The 19,846-nt window shown below is 50.8% G+C and overlaps 1 protein-coding gene across 1 annotated transcript; it reads left to right on the forward strand.

Moving 5' to 3' along the window:
• Positions 1 to 16: 16 nt before the first annotated feature.
• RPIA (ribose 5-phosphate isomerase A) lies at positions 17 to 19,440 on the forward strand. The gene is made up of 9 exons (XM_054633137.2): positions 17 to 282; positions 5,520 to 5,580; positions 7,575 to 7,630; positions 11,436 to 11,495; positions 12,344 to 12,408; positions 12,736 to 12,804; positions 13,313 to 13,454; positions 13,939 to 14,038; positions 18,244 to 19,440. Exons 1-9 carry the CDS (start codon positions 100 to 102, stop codon positions 18,339 to 18,341), a joined length of 834 nt encoding a protein of 277 aa, XP_054489112.1. The 5' UTR covers positions 17 to 99; the 3' UTR covers positions 18,342 to 19,440.
• Positions 19,441 to 19,846: the final 406 nt, after the last annotated feature.

Genomic DNA, 19,846 nt, shown 5'->3' on the forward strand with positions numbered 1-19,846 from the left:
AAAGAGGAGGAGGAGGTGGAGGCGGAGGAGGAGAGGAGCCGGCACGGCCCAGGCCTGCAGCCCGTGAGGAAGAGCCCCCCGGGGGCGGGCCGCGCCGGCATGCGGCTCCCCGGCCGGCTCGCCCTGCTCCGGAGCACGCCCCTGGCTGCCCGGCCGCCAGGGAGGGTCCGAACGGGGCGGGCGGCGGCGCGGCGCGGCTTCTCCCGCGGGCGGCTCGGCGGCACCATGGCAGAGGAGGCCAAGAAACGGGCCGCCTTCGCCGCCGTGGACAAGCACGTCCAGGTGAGGCAGCCCGGGGTGCTGCGGGGCGCGGGGGGCTCCGAGCCCCGGGGCGCGGAGCGGCCGCGGGAGCGCGGAGCGCCCGGAGCGCGGGGCGGCCGCGGGGTGCGCGGAGCCTCCGGGAGCACGGACGGACCCGGAGTGCACCCAGGGGCTCCGGGCTGCAGGGACCCCCCAAAGCTCAGAGTGGCTGCAGGGACCCCCCAAAGCACAGAGTGGCTGCACGGTGCTGGGCTCCCCCAATGCATGCAGTGGCCATGAAGTACATGGAGCGGCTCCAGGGTGACGGGACAAACTCTGGGCTGCCGGGACCCCCAGTACACGGAGCGGCTCCGGGGTGCCGGGACAGGATCTGCTGTGCCGGGACCCCTCAGTGCGCTGAGCGGCCATGGGGTGCACGGAGCTTCTCAGCGCATGGAGAGGCTCTGGGGTGCACGGAGCCCCCAGTACACTGAGAGATCCCGGAGTGCAGGGACAGGCTCCGGGGTGCCGGGATCCCCAATGCACGAGGGGCCACGGGGTGCGTGGAGGCTCCCAGTGCACGGACGGAGCTCGGGGTGCACGGAGCGATTCCGGGGTGCAGAGACCCCCTAATGCACGGAGCGGCCGCATGGTGCACGGAGTCTCCAGAGGCACGGACGGTCCCGGGCTGCGTGGAGCGGCTCCGGGAGCGGGGACAGGCTCTGGGGCTCTGAATGCACGAAGCAAGTCCGGGGTGTCAGGACTCCACAAAGCACAGAGCGGCCGCGGGGTGCGCGGATTTTCGCAGCGCATGGAGCGGCTCTGGATTGCAGGGACAGGCTGTGGGGTGCCGGGACCCCCCGGTACACGGAGTGGCAGTGAAGTGCACGGAGCTTCCCAGTGCATGGACGGGCTGCGGGATGCACGGATGCCCCAGCACACAGAGCGGCTCTGGGGTGCCGGCACTCCGCAAAGCACGAAGCGGCCGCAGGGAGTGCAGAGTCCCCCGGTGCACGGACGGACCGTGGGACGCATGGAGCGATTCTGGGGTGCAGGGACACCCCAAAGCACAGAGCAGCCACGGACTCTCCCCGAGCGCGGATAGCCCTGGGTTCATGGAGCGGCTCCGGGTGCAGGGATAGGCTTTGGGGTGCTGGGACCCCGCAATGCACAGAGGAGCCGTGGAGTACACAGAATCTCTGGTGCATGGATGGACCGTGCAACTCTGGGGTGCCGGGACCACACAAAACACAGAGCGGCCACAAAACATAGGTGTGCACGGAGCCTTCCAGTGCACGGCCAGACCCAGGGCTGTGTGAGGCAGCTCCAGGTGCAGGCACAGGCTGTGCAGTGCTGGGACTCCCCAGTGCATGGAATGGCCATGGAATGAACTGAACTTTGCAGGGCATGGATAGGCATGGACTCCTGCAGCGCACAGAGCAGCCCCGAGGTACATGGATGCAGTGGGGGGCACTGAGAATACCCCCCCCACCCCCCCTACTTGGAGCATGAACAGTCCTGGGTGCAAAGAGGGACCCTGGGGTGCATGGATGGGTCCTGCTGAGCCTCTTTCTCTTTTGCTTTGGACTTCACTCCCTTTAGGTGAGGTGAAGGAAGAAAACAGCTTTTCCTTCCCCAGTGTGTGCCTCCCCAGCTGCAGCTTCATGCCTGATCCAGCTCAGTACTGTCTATGCTGAATTTGGGGTAATGTCTTGCACCTCCAAACTTTCACTGTACACCCTCCTGCAAGCTGTGCTGTGGTGGGAGTTCAGGCTAATGCCAGGTACTGCTCCTTTCTCCAAATCCAGGATGCGCTGCTGCTACACCCCATTTCTGAGCACCCAAGCAAGGAGCAACAGTCCCTGACCAGAGGATTCTCTGTGTCCTCTGCAGGGAGGGCAGTGCAGCCAGGGGCTGGAGTCAGCCCCATGAATGTCAGATAGGGCTGGAGCTGCCTGGGGTTTGGCACCACCTGGTTGGGAAGCTCAACGGTTCCAGTCACGCAGGGCTTTATCGGTTCTGTGCCAGCCCTTTCGCAATAGCAGTGCTGAAATCGGGGTGAGGAGTTCCTGCTAAGAATGTAGATATTAGCAGTTAGGGGAGAAAAAAAATCCCTTTTCCTTCCTGCTCCCCCCTCGCTGGGTTAGAGTTTTGAGCTTCAGTTGCTGATGGCTTCCCTTGTGTCCCACGAAAGTTCTGCTTGTTCTGCAGCCCCGTTCCTCTGAGCAGTCTGTACCTGCCTGAGAGCACAACCACATGTGTGTGAGACCTGCCCCTGCTGTGCCAACACCATCAAAAGTGATCAGTCTGTGAGATGGGGGAGCTGGGAGCTCTGGCAGTTGCATAAAAATCCCCTTTCTTACCCAAGGCAAACCCAAAATTGTGCATTGTGGGATCATGGGAGGAAGGGCTCATCTCACAAAGTGTGGAGCCAAGACACCACTGTTGCTGTGAGATATCATAAATGGGGGCTCCTCTGGTTTGGGGTAAAACCAGTACTTTTGGACTTTTAATAGTGAAATCGATGGCCTTTGTACTGTTTTATTGCCAGGCAAATTCAGGATAATGTTTCTGTCTGTGTCCCAGCTAATTAAAGTTCAATGTCCAGCTTGTGATGCTGGTTAAGTAAATCAGGCAGTGTCTGAGGTAACACCCCAATCAATGCTTGTGCAAGTTGGCTTCAGGAAGTAGTGGAGAAGGGGCTCAGAGTCACTGCCCAGGAGCTGGATGGTCTCAGCTGTCAGTTTGCACTGGCAGGGGGCAGCTGCTGTTTGCAATGGATACCTTTGTGTTTGCTTGTTAGAGCTCTCACAGGGGGCAATGCTACCTCTGAAAGCAAAGCTGAGGCTTCCCTTGCCCAGCAGGGATGTGTGGGAGACACCAGGGTTTGGTTCTGCTGGACAAATCTCCCTTGCTTAACTGTGCCATAAATCTGTGGCACTGGGGGCTTGGGACTGGTCCTGGATGAGGCTCCTCCCTTGCCATCCCCCTTCACACCCATCCCTGCCTTGCCAGGACAGCAGCTCCTTGTGTGCCACATGTAAACCTGGGTGTGGGAGGGGGGATTAGAACAGGATAACTTTTCTGGGTTTATTTTCTTTTCTTTTTTTTTTTTTTTTAATTAAAGCTAGGTCCATGTGTTTACCCACAGCCCTTGTCCCTGGGCAGCTGCAGGAGCAGAGTTCCCCAGCTCTGGAGTGGACACTGAGCTGCCCAGCCTCAGAGGCCATGGGCTGTGGGGCTGTGACAGCTTGGGGGAGTGGGGCTGGCACAGGGCTGGGGCTTTAGAGCTGTAAGCTGCTTGGGGAGAGCTGGCTTTGAGTTTATACAACACCTCTGAGGGCAGGCCCTGTGAGCACCTCTGTTGGAAATGCAAATACAGCTACTGCCCTATGTCCTACTGCCCCAGAGAGTACTGAGCAAACTTTGGGCTTTGCTCTGTATTTATCTACTGCTTTTAGATAGAGCTCTTTGTTCTCTGACCTTGGAAACTTAGGTGGGACTGGCCAGTGCCTGTGTGCTGCTGGTGCTGCTCCATGTGTGTTGCCTTGCTGGCTTCTGTGGTGCTGGGCAGTGTCTTTAGGCCCTTGGGTTGGCTGAGAAAATGCTGTGGTCACTGCCCACTTCACCCAAAAGGGTCTTCAGCTGTGTAATCACTGATAAATGCATGGACTGGGACCCTTGTGAGCTCTTCCTGCCTCATTACAGTGGAGTAGCCCATGCTGAAGCTTTCCCCATCCCTTTAGGGTACCCAGCTGCTCCAAGAAGCTGTCCCACCCTACAGAAATGAGGGCAAAGAGAAGAAACTGCCTCTCCCCGGGTCAGAACATGTCTTTTGGGAACTCTGGTACTGCCCATGTCCTGCCAGCCTCTGCACAGCTTTGCTTGCCCTGGCCTTGGCTGGCCTTGCTTAGCTCTGCCTGCTGGGTGGGTGACACGGGAGCCTCAGGAGCTGTTGGTGTCTGCTGGCCACGCTGCAGGTGTGCAGCTGGGACCTGTTGCTGTGCCCAGCTTCTGCAGAGTCACAGTGAGGGCTGGGATGGAAGCTGAGCCTCTGGTTTTAGAGAACTTCTGTTTTCTTTGAGCTTTTAAATTGCAGAAGCAAGAGAAATGACTAATCCTAGGGGAGTGTGACCTGTCTTGAACTCCACCTATCCAGGTAAACTTGAGTGACAGCAAGATTTTAGCTGGTTGAAGTGCTGCAGGTGTGGCTTTTTCCACAGCTGCCCAACTCTGGATTTGCTGCACACGAGGAAAGAGCTCCAGATCTGTCTAATGTCCAAGAGATAATGCACAACAGCTCTGTGCCTGCATCTCTGGTTGTCTTCATATGTTCCTCATCTGAAGTCTCTGTGGTGATACTGGGCCTCTTTAAGTCAATTTAAGCTTTGGATCCCATCCAAAGAAAATGAAATACACTGAAAATGGGAAGTGCAGAAGGCTGCAGGGTCACTTACAGGGTATGGGAAACTGAGTTGATGATAAACAGAGACTGACGTGGCAGAGAACATGTCTTGCAGAAGTAACACAAGTGCACCCATCCACCCTCAGCCTGCAGCACCTTTTAGGTGCTGTGTGCACCTTTTAGTGTATCTGTGTTACAGGTGACAGGCAGTGATCCTTCTTTAATCAGGCAATACGCAGAGAAAGGCCAGGATGGAGCTGTGGTTAAAATTTCATCCTCTTCAGCACATGCTGCCAGGCTCACCCACATTCCAAGTTTTGCTGGACTCTCCTATAGGCAGCTTTACACTCTGTTTTGGAAAATATTCTTTATTATTCACAGGAACAGCTGCTGTGCTCTCTGCTTTGGCTGCTGGTGCATCTGTGCTGTTTACTAATGATATGGTTGGCAGCTAATGCAGCCTTTTACTGTGTGGCTTCCTTGGGAAGATTTTATCTTGAGGTTGTTTCCCCTTCTTCCTCTGTGGTATTGTCTGAAATTTCACAGCTTTCCGGCAGGAGAGCTTTCATGGAATGCCAGCAACCACCAGTGAGTGTGCATTGAACACCCTGAGATCGGACTGTGCTGGTAATTAGCAAGCACATGTCCTTTAATGAGAGGCAGAGTTGATTAAAATCCCTTGGCTGCAGACCACGGCCGTGCCCTCGCTGGCACAGCGTGTTCCCTCCCTTGCCTGCAGAGTGCTGAGATGCTGTGTCCACGTGCATCCCTGGACAAGGCTCTTCTTGCATGTGGTCATGATGCCAGTTTTACTGGGAAGGTGGAGTCTGGAGCCTCCAGTGACAGCATTCCCCTGTCTCTCTTTGATTTGCAGAACAATCAAGTTCTTGGGATCGGAAGCGGATCTACGATTGTACACGCGGTGCAACGATTAGGTAGGATGCTCCCCTTCCTGTGCCTCCCATCACAAAAAGTCTCCTTTTCCATCTGCCCCAACTACTTGAAAAACACCCTAAAATCACCTGTGTGCTGAGTTAGAGCTGATGCCTTGGGTCTGTTCACTGGCTGCTGTGTCCTGCTTGAAGCTGAAGGTTAAAACTGGGCCTTGGGCTCCAAATTTATAGCCTGAGAGTCCTGAGGAGGTAATGATTTGCCACCTGTTCCTGACAGCCAGGAAAAGCTCTCCACTGGCAGCCACCACAAACTGGAGCTGAACTCCTTGGTCTGGTTCCAGCTTTGCCAGCTCTGCCCAGTGCTGGCTTGCTGTGTGGCTCGGGGCCATGCAGCTGCTCTGCTTCCTTTAACCCATTTGCCTTTGGCTCATTTTGTTCCCCACATCCATGGGATTCACATTGAGGGCCCTGCTGAGGTGTAATGAAAAGGAGGAATGTGAAATCCTGCTGCATTTTATTAATGTACCCTGCAGCCAGGTTTACCTGCTTGCTCCAGGTGCAGGGCTTTGCTCAGGGAGTGATTCAGAGAATTTCAGCAAAATATTCAAGTGAGGCAAATGCAGCTTTGCAGAGCGAGTGTAATTACTCTCATGGCTCATTACAGAGAGTGCAGAGGTTCAGAGTTCCTTTGCAGGGCAGTCTCAGCCCTGCTTGTGGAGGTGCTGAACTTTGGATGCCCTTGGAAGCAGAGCAGAGCAGCTGTGGGGGCCATGGTGGGTTGGGAGTGCAGGATCAACCCTGTTGTTCTCAGGGGTCTTGCTTGGCTACAGAGGGGGATCAGAGAATCATTAAGGTTGGAAAACACCTTCAAGATTCTCAAATTCCACACAGCACCACTATGTTCACCACCAAACCATACTCCCAAGTGTTAAATCCACACTTCCAGGTGTGAAGATTCCACCACTTCCCTGGGCAGCACAGTTCAGTTTGTCCCACCTGGGTGGCTCTGCCTGTCTGGGGAGTTCCCTGGTGACCTCCAGCTCCCTTGGGCAGAGCTGTCCTGCAGCCCAGAGCAGGCTGAGTTCTGAGCACAGGGGCACAGCAGGGCTGGGGCTGCCCCTTGTCACCCATTTCCCCACTCTGTGTGTGATGCACTTCATTGTCTGGGAGCTGCTGTTCAGCCTTCTGGGCTTGGCTCAGTACTGCAACCACTCCCTCCTTGAGCACAGAATCAGTCTCTAAATAAATGGCTATTGTATTTGAAGAGGAGTGGCTGTTCCAGGCTGCACATTCTGGCTTTTCGTGTCTCCTGATTGCTTTAGAACTGGGATGTGGCTTGTAAGAACATCCAGCCTCATGTACTGCATGTTCAATCCTTCCAGCAGCAGCATTACCTTGGAGCATGTAGCTCATGTGCTTGCTCTGCTGCACGAGCTCTTGCTGGCTCTTGTGCCTGGGTATTGTAATTACTAAAATAACATTTTATCCATAATGATATCTTAGTAATAGATTTTAGTCATTTGAGGTTAGCCTGGGGGAGGAAATATTTCCTTCCATTTAATGGAATACTGTACTTTATTAGTTCTTTCTCTGCTATATATTTAAATGTTCTATAATAAATTAATGTGATGTCCCCAGGGCAACAAGCCAGCAAACCTTTCAGACAGCTGCTGGAGCTCTGTGTTTACATGGAGAGCAGCAAAAACCTGTCTAATGGAGTGAGAGAGGGGATGGGGCTCCTTTCCCAGGTGAGGATTTGCTGCTGGGGCTCCTCTGCTGCTGGAGACATAAAGGTTAATGGTTCATGGTGGCTTGGGCTGGGCCAGAGTGGGTGTTGAAACATTTGTGTTGAAACTGAGCCTCAGCCTATGGAGGGGGCACCTGTTTGCATTTTGAGCGTGACTGAGTTATTTGCAAGCCAAGCAAGTAATTGCAGTGAATCAGGGGGGCTGAAAACTGAGGTTTCTTAAAGAGAAAGTTGCTGTGGTTTTGCCTTGTGCAATGAACTAACCAAGGCTTCTGCTCTTTGCCTGCAGCTGAGCGAGTTAAGGAGGAGAACCTGACCATTGTCTGCATCCCTACATCCTTTCAGGTGAGTGCTTTCCTCCTTTGCTTCCTGCCAGTCCAAAAATTCCTGCAGGGCATCTCCCCCTGGGCTGTGGGAGGCCACCCTGCCCCTCTCTGGGTCACAGTGGTGTGAATGAACCAAAAGCACCAGTGAGGGCAGTCGTGGTGCAGCCTACAGAAAGAAGGTGATGGTGCTGTGTTACTCTGACCTGAGCTCGGGCTGGGAGGTGTATTTGGAGCCAGTGTGGTAAGGCTGGCTGTGTCAGGGTTGGTGTGTGGCTTCCTCTGGATCCCACTTGCAGGAAAATGCTGCTTAGTGGTAAGCCAGACCCATAGTGCAAAGCTCACTGGAGACACTTTGTCTCCTTTGAGTCTGTACCAGCCCTGACAGCTGTAAAGAATAATAGTAAGCTCTTGTGTTTTCAGCAGGAACTTCAAATGCATCAGCTGGATTTGATAAATTGCAGAAGAGAAATTGGCTTAACCTCTTGTTTGCTGGGCAGCCTTTGCAGGAATTGGTTCATAGCAAGCTGGATGTTGAGAGGGCTGGAGGGAGAAGGAGAGCTTGCCTTGGTGGTGGAATACAGATCTGCTGGGGAAGCTTCTGAGCATCTCCCATGCCTTTGGCAACTGGCTTTGGTCTCTTTGCCTCTGCTCCCTGAGGTGGGAACCTCCTTTTGGGCAGGCAGAGGTGACACAATGGGAACCACCACCTGAAGGGTTTTCAAGGCTGGGTGGCAATACCCCAGGCAAGGAATTGGGCATGTGTCCTTCTGATGATCCTGGGGACTGTACTTTTGTCACACTCTTGTCACCGTGAGGGCAGTCAGACAGTGTGGCAGGCAGGGCAGAGCCTGTGCTGTGAGGTGTTCAGGGACTGGGTGGATACAGCCCTGAGCAACCTGGGAGCTGACCCTGCTTTGACCTGGAGGTTGGATGGATAGAGACCAACCTGAATTATCTTAAAATCTTAGGAAAACCTAACATCCTCTTACCCTGCAGCTGTTTAGGTGTGGGGGTGACAGGGCTCTCTCTTCCCAGCTGTTGCAGGTGACTGGGGTATGGTGCAAGGTGCTGCAAAGGCCAGAAAGTGACAAAAAAACCCCAAACCTATATTGGTACTTCTGTTGATTATATAGACTGTAGTGAGAGTGTGTCTTTGATCTGTCTCTAATGATTCCCACCCTAAAATGCCATGTCCCCTTGGAAGTTAGGAGAAGTGCTCTGAGTCCAGTCATTAGTTCTTAAAGAAAATATTGATGAAGCTCTTGTAGTGAGTGTGGGCTGGAGCCTGTCCTGCCTTGAAATGTTGTCATAGTTCATTTAACACCATGGAGTTTCTTACCAGTAAAACAAAAAGTTGCTGTTAAAGGGAAGAGAGGGATTGTACACCTGCAGGATCCAAACTTCCCAACGTGGGGCTGCCTTGAATCCCTTGCAGTCCCTTAGACCTCAACCAATTCTGAGTGGAGCATTCCCAGCTCAGCAAAACAGCATTTTATTTTCACTGTGTACAGGTGTAGATGGCTGCCTGAGGTCACTGGCAAGGAAGAGTTGGTTTCAGTGGGCTTTTATACTCCTCCCTTCCCTGTTGTCAGGGCATTAATCCATCTCCACCAGTAAAGCTAGAGCAGGGTAAGTATCTGTCCCTGGTGCTTGCGTTGTCTCCTCTCACCAGGATGTGTGCCAGGAGCACGGAGTGGGCCTGCTCCTGTCCAGTGCTGTGCAGTTACCACCACTCCTCCCTCCCTCCCTCAGTGATGGGAGCTCTGCTTCTGATTCCCACTGCTCCCCTTGCCTTGCAAGCAGAGCCTGGAGAGAGCCAAGCCACCTCGTTGCCACACTGCTGACTCAGCCTGTTCAGGGTCTGGCCTGCATGTGCAGCACAGTGTTTCTCAATGCTTTGGGTTTCCAGATCCCTGAAATCTCCTTTTGTGGACACCATGTGATGAATGCCAACCCACTGGTTTTTATTCCTATCATTTTGTGAGTCCTTAGGGCCCCACAGCCCATGGGTGTTAAAACTGCATGCTATGAAATGCCATGATAAACTATTCAAATCTTATCTCATTACCAGGAGTGCCACCTGCTAATTCTAATGTTTCTGGGATGCCAGTACCTGTGACTGATGCACTTTGTTAGTCTTAGTGTGTAGAATTCAGGGGAATCAGCTGATCCAGGCTATTGCACTGGGGTTGCTTGGTCTAGCTGCAGCATGGTAACAAGTTCAGACTGAGCAGAGTCTGTGCAAGGAGGGAATCTCACTTGAATGATGATTTGTAACGTGGAAAATTCAACCAGTTAGAGATTCTGCAGAGGACACCAAGCTGGGTGGGAGTGTTGATCTGCAGGAGGGCAGGAAGGCTCTGCAGGGGATCTGGACAGGATGGATGGATGGATGGATGGATGGATGGATGGATGGACCAAGGCCAAGGGTCTGAGCTTCATTCAGCAAGGCCAGCTGCTGGGTCTGCATTTTGGCCACAACAACCTCCTGCAGAGCTCCAGGCTGGGCAGAGTGGGTGGAAAGTGGCCCAGCAGAAAAGGCCCTGGGGTGCTGGGAACCTGAGCCATCGTGTGCCCAGGTGGCCAAGGAGGCCAGGGGCACCTGGCCTGTGTCAGCAATAGTGGCAGCAGGGCCAGGGCAGGGATTGTCCCTCTCTGCTGGGCACTGGTGAGGCCACACCTGGATCCTGTGTTCAGTTTTGTGCCTCATGACAAGGAAGGCACTGAGGGGGTGGATGGTGTCCAGAGAAGGGAGTGGAGCTGGGGAGGGCTCTGCAGCACAGATGTGATGAGGAGCAGTTGAGGGGCTGGAGAAAAGGAATCTTCTCACTCTCCACAATGCCCTGACAGGAGGGGGCAGCCACTTGGTCTCTTCTCCCAAGTGACAAATAACAGGACAAGAGGAAATGGCCCCAAGTTGTGCCAGGAGAGGTTTTGATTGGATATTAGGGAAAGTTTCTTCACTGAGAAGGTGGTCAAGCACTGACCAGGCTGCCCAGGGCAGTGGCAGAGTCACCACCCCTGGAGGGATGTAAAAGCCATGTACATGTGACACTTGGGGACATGGTTTAGCAGTGGCCTGGGCACTGCTGGGTTAAGGGCTGGACTTGGTGTTAGGAAATCTGGCTAAACAATTCTGTGACTGCCTGTTCAAGCTGAGGGGCTGAGCCAAGGGCAGCTCTGGGTGCCCTGTGTTGTGTTGCCACTAGAGGGAAACACATGGCCACTGCAGGAGACCTAGATCAGAGCCACCAAGCAGCTGTTTCAGCAGCTTCCCACGCTTTTCCCACGAGCTGTGCATTTGTTATTTACTTTTTAGCTTATTTCCAAATGAAAAATATTTTCTCTGTTAGTTCCACATTGCTGTGGTGTAAATATTTAATTTTCTTGGTCCCATTTTTCAACTGAAGGAGATAAGAAGGGCTGGATGGGTGTGAGGGAGAATGATGTCCAAGCTGAAACAACACAGGATTTAAAAATTCCAAATCTGCTTTAGTGCTTAGATAAAAGTGATTCCCACCAAGCTGATGAGGCCTCCTGCTATTTAGTATGGAGACACCCAAACCCAGGAGTTCTCTTATACCACCTGAACATTTTAGTTCAAATCAGAAGCAGGATTTTCTTTTGATTAAACTGCTCTGGTGTGGAAACATCACTTTCTCCTTGCTGTGTGTTCCTGCTGCAGCCTCTCCACGAGCTCAGAGTGGAGCAGTGGAGCTCTCCCAGGGAGGCTCCATCCTTGCTGCAGCCAGGGTAGGACACCAAGAGTCTGTTTTCCTTTCCTGCCACTGGTAAATGGTGTTTGTTCTTTTCTTGGTGCACAGGCTCGTCAGCTGATCCTGCAGAATGGCTTAACCCTGAGTGACTTGGACCGAAATCCAGAGGTAAGTGGGGCCCCAGAGGTGAGACCTCAGCTGACCTTCTCTCACCTGGTCCTTCAGAAAGTGTCCAGGCTCCTTAGTCCTCCCTGAGGCTGAGTTTGGGCAGCCACACTGCAGAACTTGAGTTGGGACAACAGGAAACGGCCTCAAGTTGTGCCACAGGAGGTTCAGATTGGATATCAGGAAAAAATTCTGCACTGAAAGGTCAAGCACTGGAACAGGCTGCCCAGGGCAGCGGTGGAATCAACATCCCTGGAAGTGTTCAAAAAACATGTAGATTTGATGCTTAGGGACATGGTTTAATGGGGACCTGGCAGGGCTTGTTGAATGGCTGGACTCAATGATCTTAAAGGTCTTTTCTAACCTTAATGATTTGAACAGGTTTAGTTTATTTTTCCCCCAAGTTCTTTCTTAGTTCTTGTCCCTTTAGGTGGCAAGAAGGCTCCTGGGTTGTGTTGCCTCCAGGTGCTTGGCATCTCTTCCAAGTTGAGGCTTGAGACAGGAATGTTGCTGAACTGTCAGAGATTTTTCCTGGGGAAATCTGGCATGCTGGTCCTTACAGAACACCAGAGGCTGAAGAGATGTGCCTTGCAGGCCAGCAGTTGGTTTGGGTTTCTCCTCCTCTCACATGCCTGGGGTTGTTTGTTGGAGGGGCTTGGGTGGTCTCAGGGTGTCCTCGGCTGGCCCATCAGACACCTGTGTCTGGTCAGGCTGCACCGAGGTTGTGCCACCCACCTCTGGTGACATTTGTCACTGCTGCTTGGGACGCTCCAGCCCTGGAGCTGCCCCAGGAGCAGGGCCTGGATGCTGCACAGGGGGGTTCCCACAGCCATTTCCTCCTCTCCCCACAGCTTGATGTTGCCATCGATGGAGCAGATGAGGTGGACTCTGACCTCAACCTTATCAAAGGTGGCGGGTGAGCCTTGCTGTCCATCTGTCTGTCTGTCCCAGTGCTGGTGGTGGGGGCTCTGAGCATCCCTGTGTGGCTCTGGGTGTCAGGGCTGGGCTGGAGGGGATCCTGTGCAGGGCTCTGTGTGCACCCACAGTGGGAGATGGCTCCTGGCCAGGGACAAGGGGCACACAGTGAGGGGTGGGGATCAGGAGGATCAGGTGTGGGGCAATGGCAGCATCAAAACCAGCAAGAACATATTAGAGGGGACTGGATTTCAAGGCCATTAGGCACAGTGAGGAGCAGTCTGATGTTTTCTGGTTTGTTTTTTTTTTTTTTTTTCCCCCCTTGCAGTGGCTGCTTGACACAGGAGAAGATAGTTGCAGGATTTGCAAAGTGCTTCATTGTTATTGCTGATTACAGGTGAAGATATTACTGTTCATAATACCTTTCTCTCCTCCATGGGAGGTTTCAGATGGTGCTGTGCTAGGCCATTATTGTCATTGCAATGGTTACAGGAGAGCGGGAATGGGTAGAAATTAGCCTGGCTCCCAGTATTTCAGCAATTCAATTTATCTTTTTTTCTTAATTTTCAACTCAGCAGGCCTGCTTGGGAGTCAGCAGAGCTTGTGGGGAAGTGGCAGTTCTGCTCTCTGAGCTCAGTGATTGTCAGCATGGGATAAATTTTCCAGCCATGGGGCTGTGGAAAAAACAACTCCTGTTCTGTTTGTCCAAAGCATGTCAAAACAGGGCTTTTGAGTGGATAGAGCATTGTGCATTAGACTGGCTCTGGCTGCACAGGGCACACATGGACTCACCCTGTGTCCTCCTGAGCCTTGTGCCTGAGGGGTTTGCCAAGGGCTTGGGGTGCTGTTAATGGTGTCAGCAGTGGAATGTCCAGCACTAATCCCACCTCAAACTGTGCCCTCAGGAAAAAATCTGACAGCCTTGGGGAGCAGTGGAAGAAGGGAGTTCCTATCGAGGTCATCCCCATGGCTTATGTCCCTGTCACCAAAGCCCTGACCAAAAAATTTGGCGGTGTCGTGGAGCTGCGGATGGCTGTTAACAAAGCAGTGAGTGTCCCTGTCTGCCTGCTTCCCTGGGGACCCTCCTGAACGTGGGCAAAGGGAGGACCAGAGGTCTGGCCCTTCATCTGGTGACATCTGGGCTTTCACTCCCACAAGTGACATCTTGTGTAATTCCTCTTTATTACACTTAGGTTACTGGATTGGGTATTTATGTGTTCAGGCTGCTCATTGAAAGCCTCTCTGGCTGTGACTCCTAAAGAAGCATCCTGGAGCAGGGAGCAGAGGGATTGCCAGCCTGGGTCTGGGGGTGTTAGGGGGCTGCAGGGCAGTCTGAGCTGCCAGAGAGGGTCTCAAGTTGGGGGTGATGGTTGGGGGTGACAGGTTTATTGTGAGGACAGCCCCAGTTTTTGTGAATGATGACTCTAAGCCACTGCAGTGGGGACAGCTGGTCCCAGTGAGGGCTGTGACAGTCCCTGGCTGGGATCAGGAGACACAGGGCTCATGCCATGACAACTGGGTTTGCTTCCAGGGCCCTGTGGTGACAGACAATGGGAACTTCATCCTGGACTGGAAGTTTGACAAGGTTCACGAGTGGCGTGAAGTGAACTCTGCTATCAAAATGATACCAGGTGATGTCTGATTCTTTAAAAGCCACAAAAGCTGGCTGAGGCTTGGTGTGTGATAAGTAACCTGGACTATGGCAGCTGTCTCCTGGATGTGAGGGAATGTGTGTGTGTGTGTATTTGCTGCCCTCCTGCAGGTCCCTGCATTTGTTTCTACTCAAGAGAGCAGTCAGCTCAATTGGTACAGTTGTGCCCATGGGGCTTTTCCCACATGGTGGTGAAAACCTGGAGTGATGCTGGTTGATGTTGACACTGTTTCCCATTAGGCACAACAGTCCTGTCCTCTTCCTTACTCTCCTTGTGCCCATTTAGAGAGGGACTTTAGTGGAAACACCAGTGCACTCTGGAGGGAGGGTTTGCACTGTGCTGTGGTATTTCCAAGAGCTGCTTACAGCTCTGCATCCCATTCCCACTGGGAAGCCCTCCCTGCTGGCCTTGCTGTGAGGATGAAGTGCACTCAAGCTCCTGCTGGGCTCGAGCAGCAGTGGCTGAGTGCTCTGTTTGCAAACAAAACAGCTTCTTTGCAAGGACCCCTGCCTGGCATGAGACTGCCCAGGCAAGAGCTGCCTCTGGAGCCACCCATGGCACTGGCACTCTCTGAACTCAGGGAAGCAGCATCTGGATGTCTTTCTGGTTATCTTGGCAAAGCCTGTCCCTGCAGTCCTGCCTTCACACAGCTGCCTTCACTGACTGCTTGTGTGTTGTCAGAACATGCAGGAACAGGTTGGGATCTTGTTGCACAAACACCAACATCCCCACAAAGCAGCCATGTATTGTCCTGGCTCCACAACTGAAACTCCAAGCCAGGCAGAGGCTCTGGTCAGTGGTTTTACTTCCTCCAGCAGTGCTTATCACAGAATCACAAAATTGTTGGGGTTGGAAGGGATCTCTGGTGGTCTGGGCTGCCCTGGTGCAGTGCTCCATATCCTAACCCAGTTGCTGCCCATGGCTGTACAAATCTCTGTATCATTAGAGCTGTGTCTGTGCAAGAGGCAGACAGTGCTTGCTTGCTCTGCACAGCAGGACCCTCCTCCCTGCATTTCTTGTTGTTTGAGAAAAGAATAGTAAATAATGGGACCTGTTTCCTGCTCAGAAGTGGACCTGCTAAGGGAAGAAGAGCTTCTTCCCTCCCCAGAAGCAGATGAGCCTAAATGTGTGGCTCTTAAAGCCTAAATGCAGTGCTGGTAGAAGGGTTTTGGCCACCCTGTGCTTGTGGTAGCCCTTGTCTCTGTTTCTGTCCACCTTCCTGGCCTCTGGCTGTGTGTCAGTGATCACTGTGAAGTTAGGAGTACTGTCACAACAGGACATGAAATGGATGACACAAGCTGGGATGTCCAAGATAAAAAGAGGACAGTTTATTTCCAAACTCCAATATTGATAGACTTTCAAAAGTGACCATGGATTGGAGGATGAAATTGCCACCTCTCCAACCACACTGGTCAAACCAACAGTCCATCATCTCTCTCCTCCTCCAGAAAGGAATGCAAAACAATCATTATTGACATGAAAAGTGTGTGAGAAACTCCATTACCAAAATGTAAACATCAGAAGAACTTAGAAGAACAGGGTGACAGAGCACCCATAATTAAATGCAATCAAAAGTACATTTACAAATGGACTACAAATTGCAGAGGTAGCACCAGAGCTGCTGAGTTTTAACATTTGAACAAATGTCAGCCAGGTGATCTCTTACAGGGAAGTCTTTCAGTCTTTCAGGTGAGTTTAAAGGCAAAGAGAGTGATCCCCAGTCCTGTGGGTGTGTGCAGCTTCCTCTTGCTCCCATGGGTCATCAGACAGCAGAAAATGCTTTTCTCATGGCTGTGTTGGTGCAACAGTGGTGGGGCAGTGTGAATGTTGGGGGAGCTTTGGGAGTTGTTCCTCAATCTCTGGAGAGTTTTTGCTGGAAGTGGCTGCACAATAAACACTTCCCAGAAGCTCCCAGTGTGGCTGATCCAGGTTGGACACTTCTCCAAACCTCTGGTGGAGGCACTGGTGCTTTTGAAGGAGCAAAACCACAGAGGGCAGAGCAGAGGACATGAGTGTCCCCACATTTCTCTTCACAGAGAAAAGCAAGGCACAATTCTTCCCAAGAATATTTCTGGGTTTCACATTCTCTGAACCTCAGAGAAAGAAAACACAATTCTTATCTTATTTGCTGTGCCTGTGTTTGTGAAAAAGTGGAATGCAATATGGAGATTGTTTATCCAAAGTGATGGAGTTTTGTTTCCTTGGCCTATCAGGGCCAGGTGTGTGTGTGTGTGTGTTGGGACTGTGGGCTGACAGTCACAAGATTCAGAGCAGAGTGTGCAGAGTTGAGTGTTTGGCAGATTCAGTTTAGGTGTAATGTAACATACTGTAATATAATATAGAATAAGATAGTATAATAAAGTAATTAATTAGCCTTCTGATAACATGGAGTCAGATGGTGTGGTCTTTATGAGGCTCCCCAGGATGAGGGAAGAGATGAGAATCTAACTTCATGTTCTCAGAAGGCTGCATATATTATATTTTATTATATTGCATTGCATTGCATTATATTATAGTATATATTACATTGTATTACATTATATTACATTAATGCTATTCTAAAGAAAACAGAGAAAGGATACAGACAAAAGTCTTAACAAGAATGAGAATGAAAACTCGTGCCTTAGAGAGTCTGACACAGCTGGCTGTGATTGGTCATTAAGTTAAAACAATTCACATGGAACCAATCAAACATTCACCTGTTGGTAAACAATCTCCAGACCACATTCCAAAGCAATCAGATAATTATTGTTTTCATTCTTTTCTGAAGCTTCTCAGGAGAAAAATCCTGGGTAATGAGGATTTTTTCAGAAATTATGACAGCGACAAGATGCATCATTCCCTCCCTCTCCTCGGGGGTTCCCTGCAGATACTGTACCTGAGTGCAGGGGGTGGCTGTGGCAGTAACTGTACAGGATATAAGTACTGTACAAGTAACTATACAGGAGATAAATACTGTACAGGTACAGAGTGCAGGGGGTGGCAGTAACTGTACAGGATATAAAGTACTGTACAAGTAACTATACAAGATATAAGTGCTATACAGGTACAGAGTGCAGAGGGTGGCTGTGGCAGTAACTATACAGGATATAAGTACTGTACAGGGTACAGGATGCAGGAATGGTGACTCTGGCAGTAACTGTACAGGATATAAGTACTGTACAGGGTACAGGATGCAGGAATGGTGACTGTGGCAGTAACTGTACACTATATAAGTACTGTACAGGGTACAGGATGCAGGAATGGTGACTCTGGCAGTAACTGTACAGGATATAAATACTGTACAGGTACAGGATGCAGGAATGGTGACTGTGGCAGTAACTGTACACTATATAATACTGTACAGGTACAGGATGCAGGAATGGTGACTGTGGCAGTAACTGTACACTATATAAGTACTGTACAGGGTACAGGATGCAGGAATGGTGACTCTGGCAGTAACTGTACACTATATAACACTGTACAGGTACAGGATGCAGGAATGGTGGCTGTGGCAGTAACTGTATAGGATATAAAGTACTGTACAGGTACAGGATGCAGGAATGGTGGCTGTGGCAGTAACTGTACACTATATAAGTACTGTACAGGTACAGGATGCAGGAATGGTGGCTGTGGCAGTAACTGTACACTATATAAGTACTGTACAGGTACAGGATGCAGGAATGGTGGCTGTGGCAGTAACTGTACAGGATATAAAGTACTGTACAGGTACAGGATGCAGGAATGGTGGCTGTGGCAGTAACTGTACACTATATAAGTACTGTACAGGTACAGGATGCAGGAATGGTGGCTGTGGCAGTAACTGTACAGGATATAAAGTACTGTACAGGTACAGGATGCAGGAATGGTGGCTGTGGCAGTAACTGTACAGGATATGAGTACTGTACAGGTACAGGATGCAGGAATGGTGGCTGTGGCAGTAACTGTACAGGATATAAGTACTGTACAGGTACAGGATGCAGGAATGGTGGCTGTGGCAGTAACTGTACACTATATAAGTACTGTACAGGTACAGGATGCAGGAATGGTGGCTGTGGCAGTAACTGTACACTATATAAGTACTGTACAGGTACAGAGTGCAGGAATGGTGGCTGTGGCAGTAACTGTACACTATATAACACTGTACAGGTACAGGATGCAGGAATGGTGGCTGTGGCAGTAACCAGTGACCTCTCGTTCCCCAGGTGTGGTGGAGACGGGGCTGTTCATCGACATGGCGCAGCGGGTGTACTTTGGGATGGAGGACGGCTCGGTCAGCGTGCGGGAGAAGCCGCCCTGCTGACAGACCCTGCCTGCCAGGGGACCCCGCTGTCCCCCCGTGCCAACCCCACCTTTGCCTTAAGGAGCGGCGGCCGTCGCAGGAGACCCGCGGGAAAGCCCATCAGGATCTGCTGATGTGATACTGAATGTCTCTTTTTTTAAAGAAAAACAAACAAACAAAAAATAGATTCTATTTATATATATATATATTTTTACTTTACAGGAATGTTGTCTTTTTTTAATGAGTCGTTTCAATGAATTGCTTTAACGTTTTTATTTTCTTTTCTAAGAAATACTTAACCAAAAACATTACTCCCTGGTTTTGTGTTTGGAGGTTTGGGTTTTTTTTTTTTTGTTTTTCTTTTTTTCTAAGAGAACTTGAACCCTTCTGGTTGCTCGTAGCACTTAATGATGGAGGTCAGAAATACAATCCTAATGCATCGTTCCTAACTATCCTGGCTGGGAGGGTGATGTATGTAACAGGAGCACATCCAGTTGGGACCTGCTGATGCCTTATTTGGAACCTTTTTGGTTCAGTATTTTATGCCTTTTATTTTTCTATACCACTGTTTTTTAATAGTTCAGGATGTCTGGTTGTCCTCTGTGCACATGACAATTCTCTGAGCCTAGGGTGGTCTCTACATCCCTCTCTGGGAAACTAATAAGGGCCTTTTGTGGGCTTCCCTATGGAGGAGACATTCATCCTTTGAGCCAAACTCTGCTGTCATTTAATTCAGTACCTCTGATTAAAGTCTGTCCTGTAGCTGGAGGCGTTCGGGACTTTGTCCTTTTAGACCAAAAGCAGAACTGGGTGCTTGATGAAGCTTACAGGAGCATATTTTAGCAGCTTAGGGCAGCATGGAATAGTGTTCAGTGGCAAATGATCTGGTTTGCAATGAAGGTTAATTATCACCCCTCAGAGCTGGTTGATTTGTGGAAGGATAGAGCAGAATGCACAAGAAAATGGAGTCTTCCTGCCTAAATTTTCCACATGTAGCAGGAGAGAGACACTCGTTCAGTATCTCATTTTTGGTGTGTAGGTGCTTTGCATGGTTCTGATGTCGAAATGCAAGCCCTTTCTTTGTGTTTTAGACACAGAAATAAAGAGCTCTTATACCAGACTTGGTGGTAATTTTGTTCTCAAAGTAAGTTATTTTGTGGATAATGGGGCAGATCATGGTCAGACCAACTTCTCTTAACTTCCCCCTTGAAAGAATCCCTCACCCTGGCCAAACCCACCCTTCTGCATTTGATTTCTTTTTGCTTAAGGTAAATGAATTCTTTAAAATGAAACAAATTTTCTGGTCAACACTTCTTATCTGCAATACTTTCCTCAACAGACACTGTCTTCAATTTGCACATCTAAAACCTGTGCATCTAAATCCAGCTCTTGTACTGAGCAAACTGCCAGCAGCTTGCTGGAAACACTGGGATTTCTTTTCCCACAAGCCAGGTGCTGCAGAAGCCATTTGCAAAGCCTTAGCTCTGGCTAGGGGCTGTTTTCAGATGCTCTTGGGCTCCTAATGT

This window comes from Agelaius phoeniceus, chromosome 4, assembly GCF_051311805.1.
Source record: "Agelaius phoeniceus isolate bAgePho1 chromosome 4, bAgePho1.hap1, whole genome shotgun sequence".
NCBI lineage: Eukaryota > Metazoa > Chordata > Aves > Passeriformes > Icteridae > Agelaius > Agelaius phoeniceus.

Excerpts from the sequence above, each read along its gene's own strand:
- RPIA (XM_054633137.2), top strand. The coding sequence starts at position 100 with ATGCGGCTCCCCGGCCGGCTCGCCCTGCTCCGGAGCACGCCCCTGGCT. Across the intron at positions 283-5,519 it reads CCGTGGACAAGCACGTCCAG|AACAATCAAGTTCTTGGGAT; the intron begins GTGAGGCAGCCC and ends TTTGATTTGCAG. Across the intron at positions 14,039-18,243 it reads TGCTATCAAAATGATACCAG|GTGTGGTGGAGACGGGGCTG; the intron begins GTGATGTCTGAT and ends CTCGTTCCCCAG.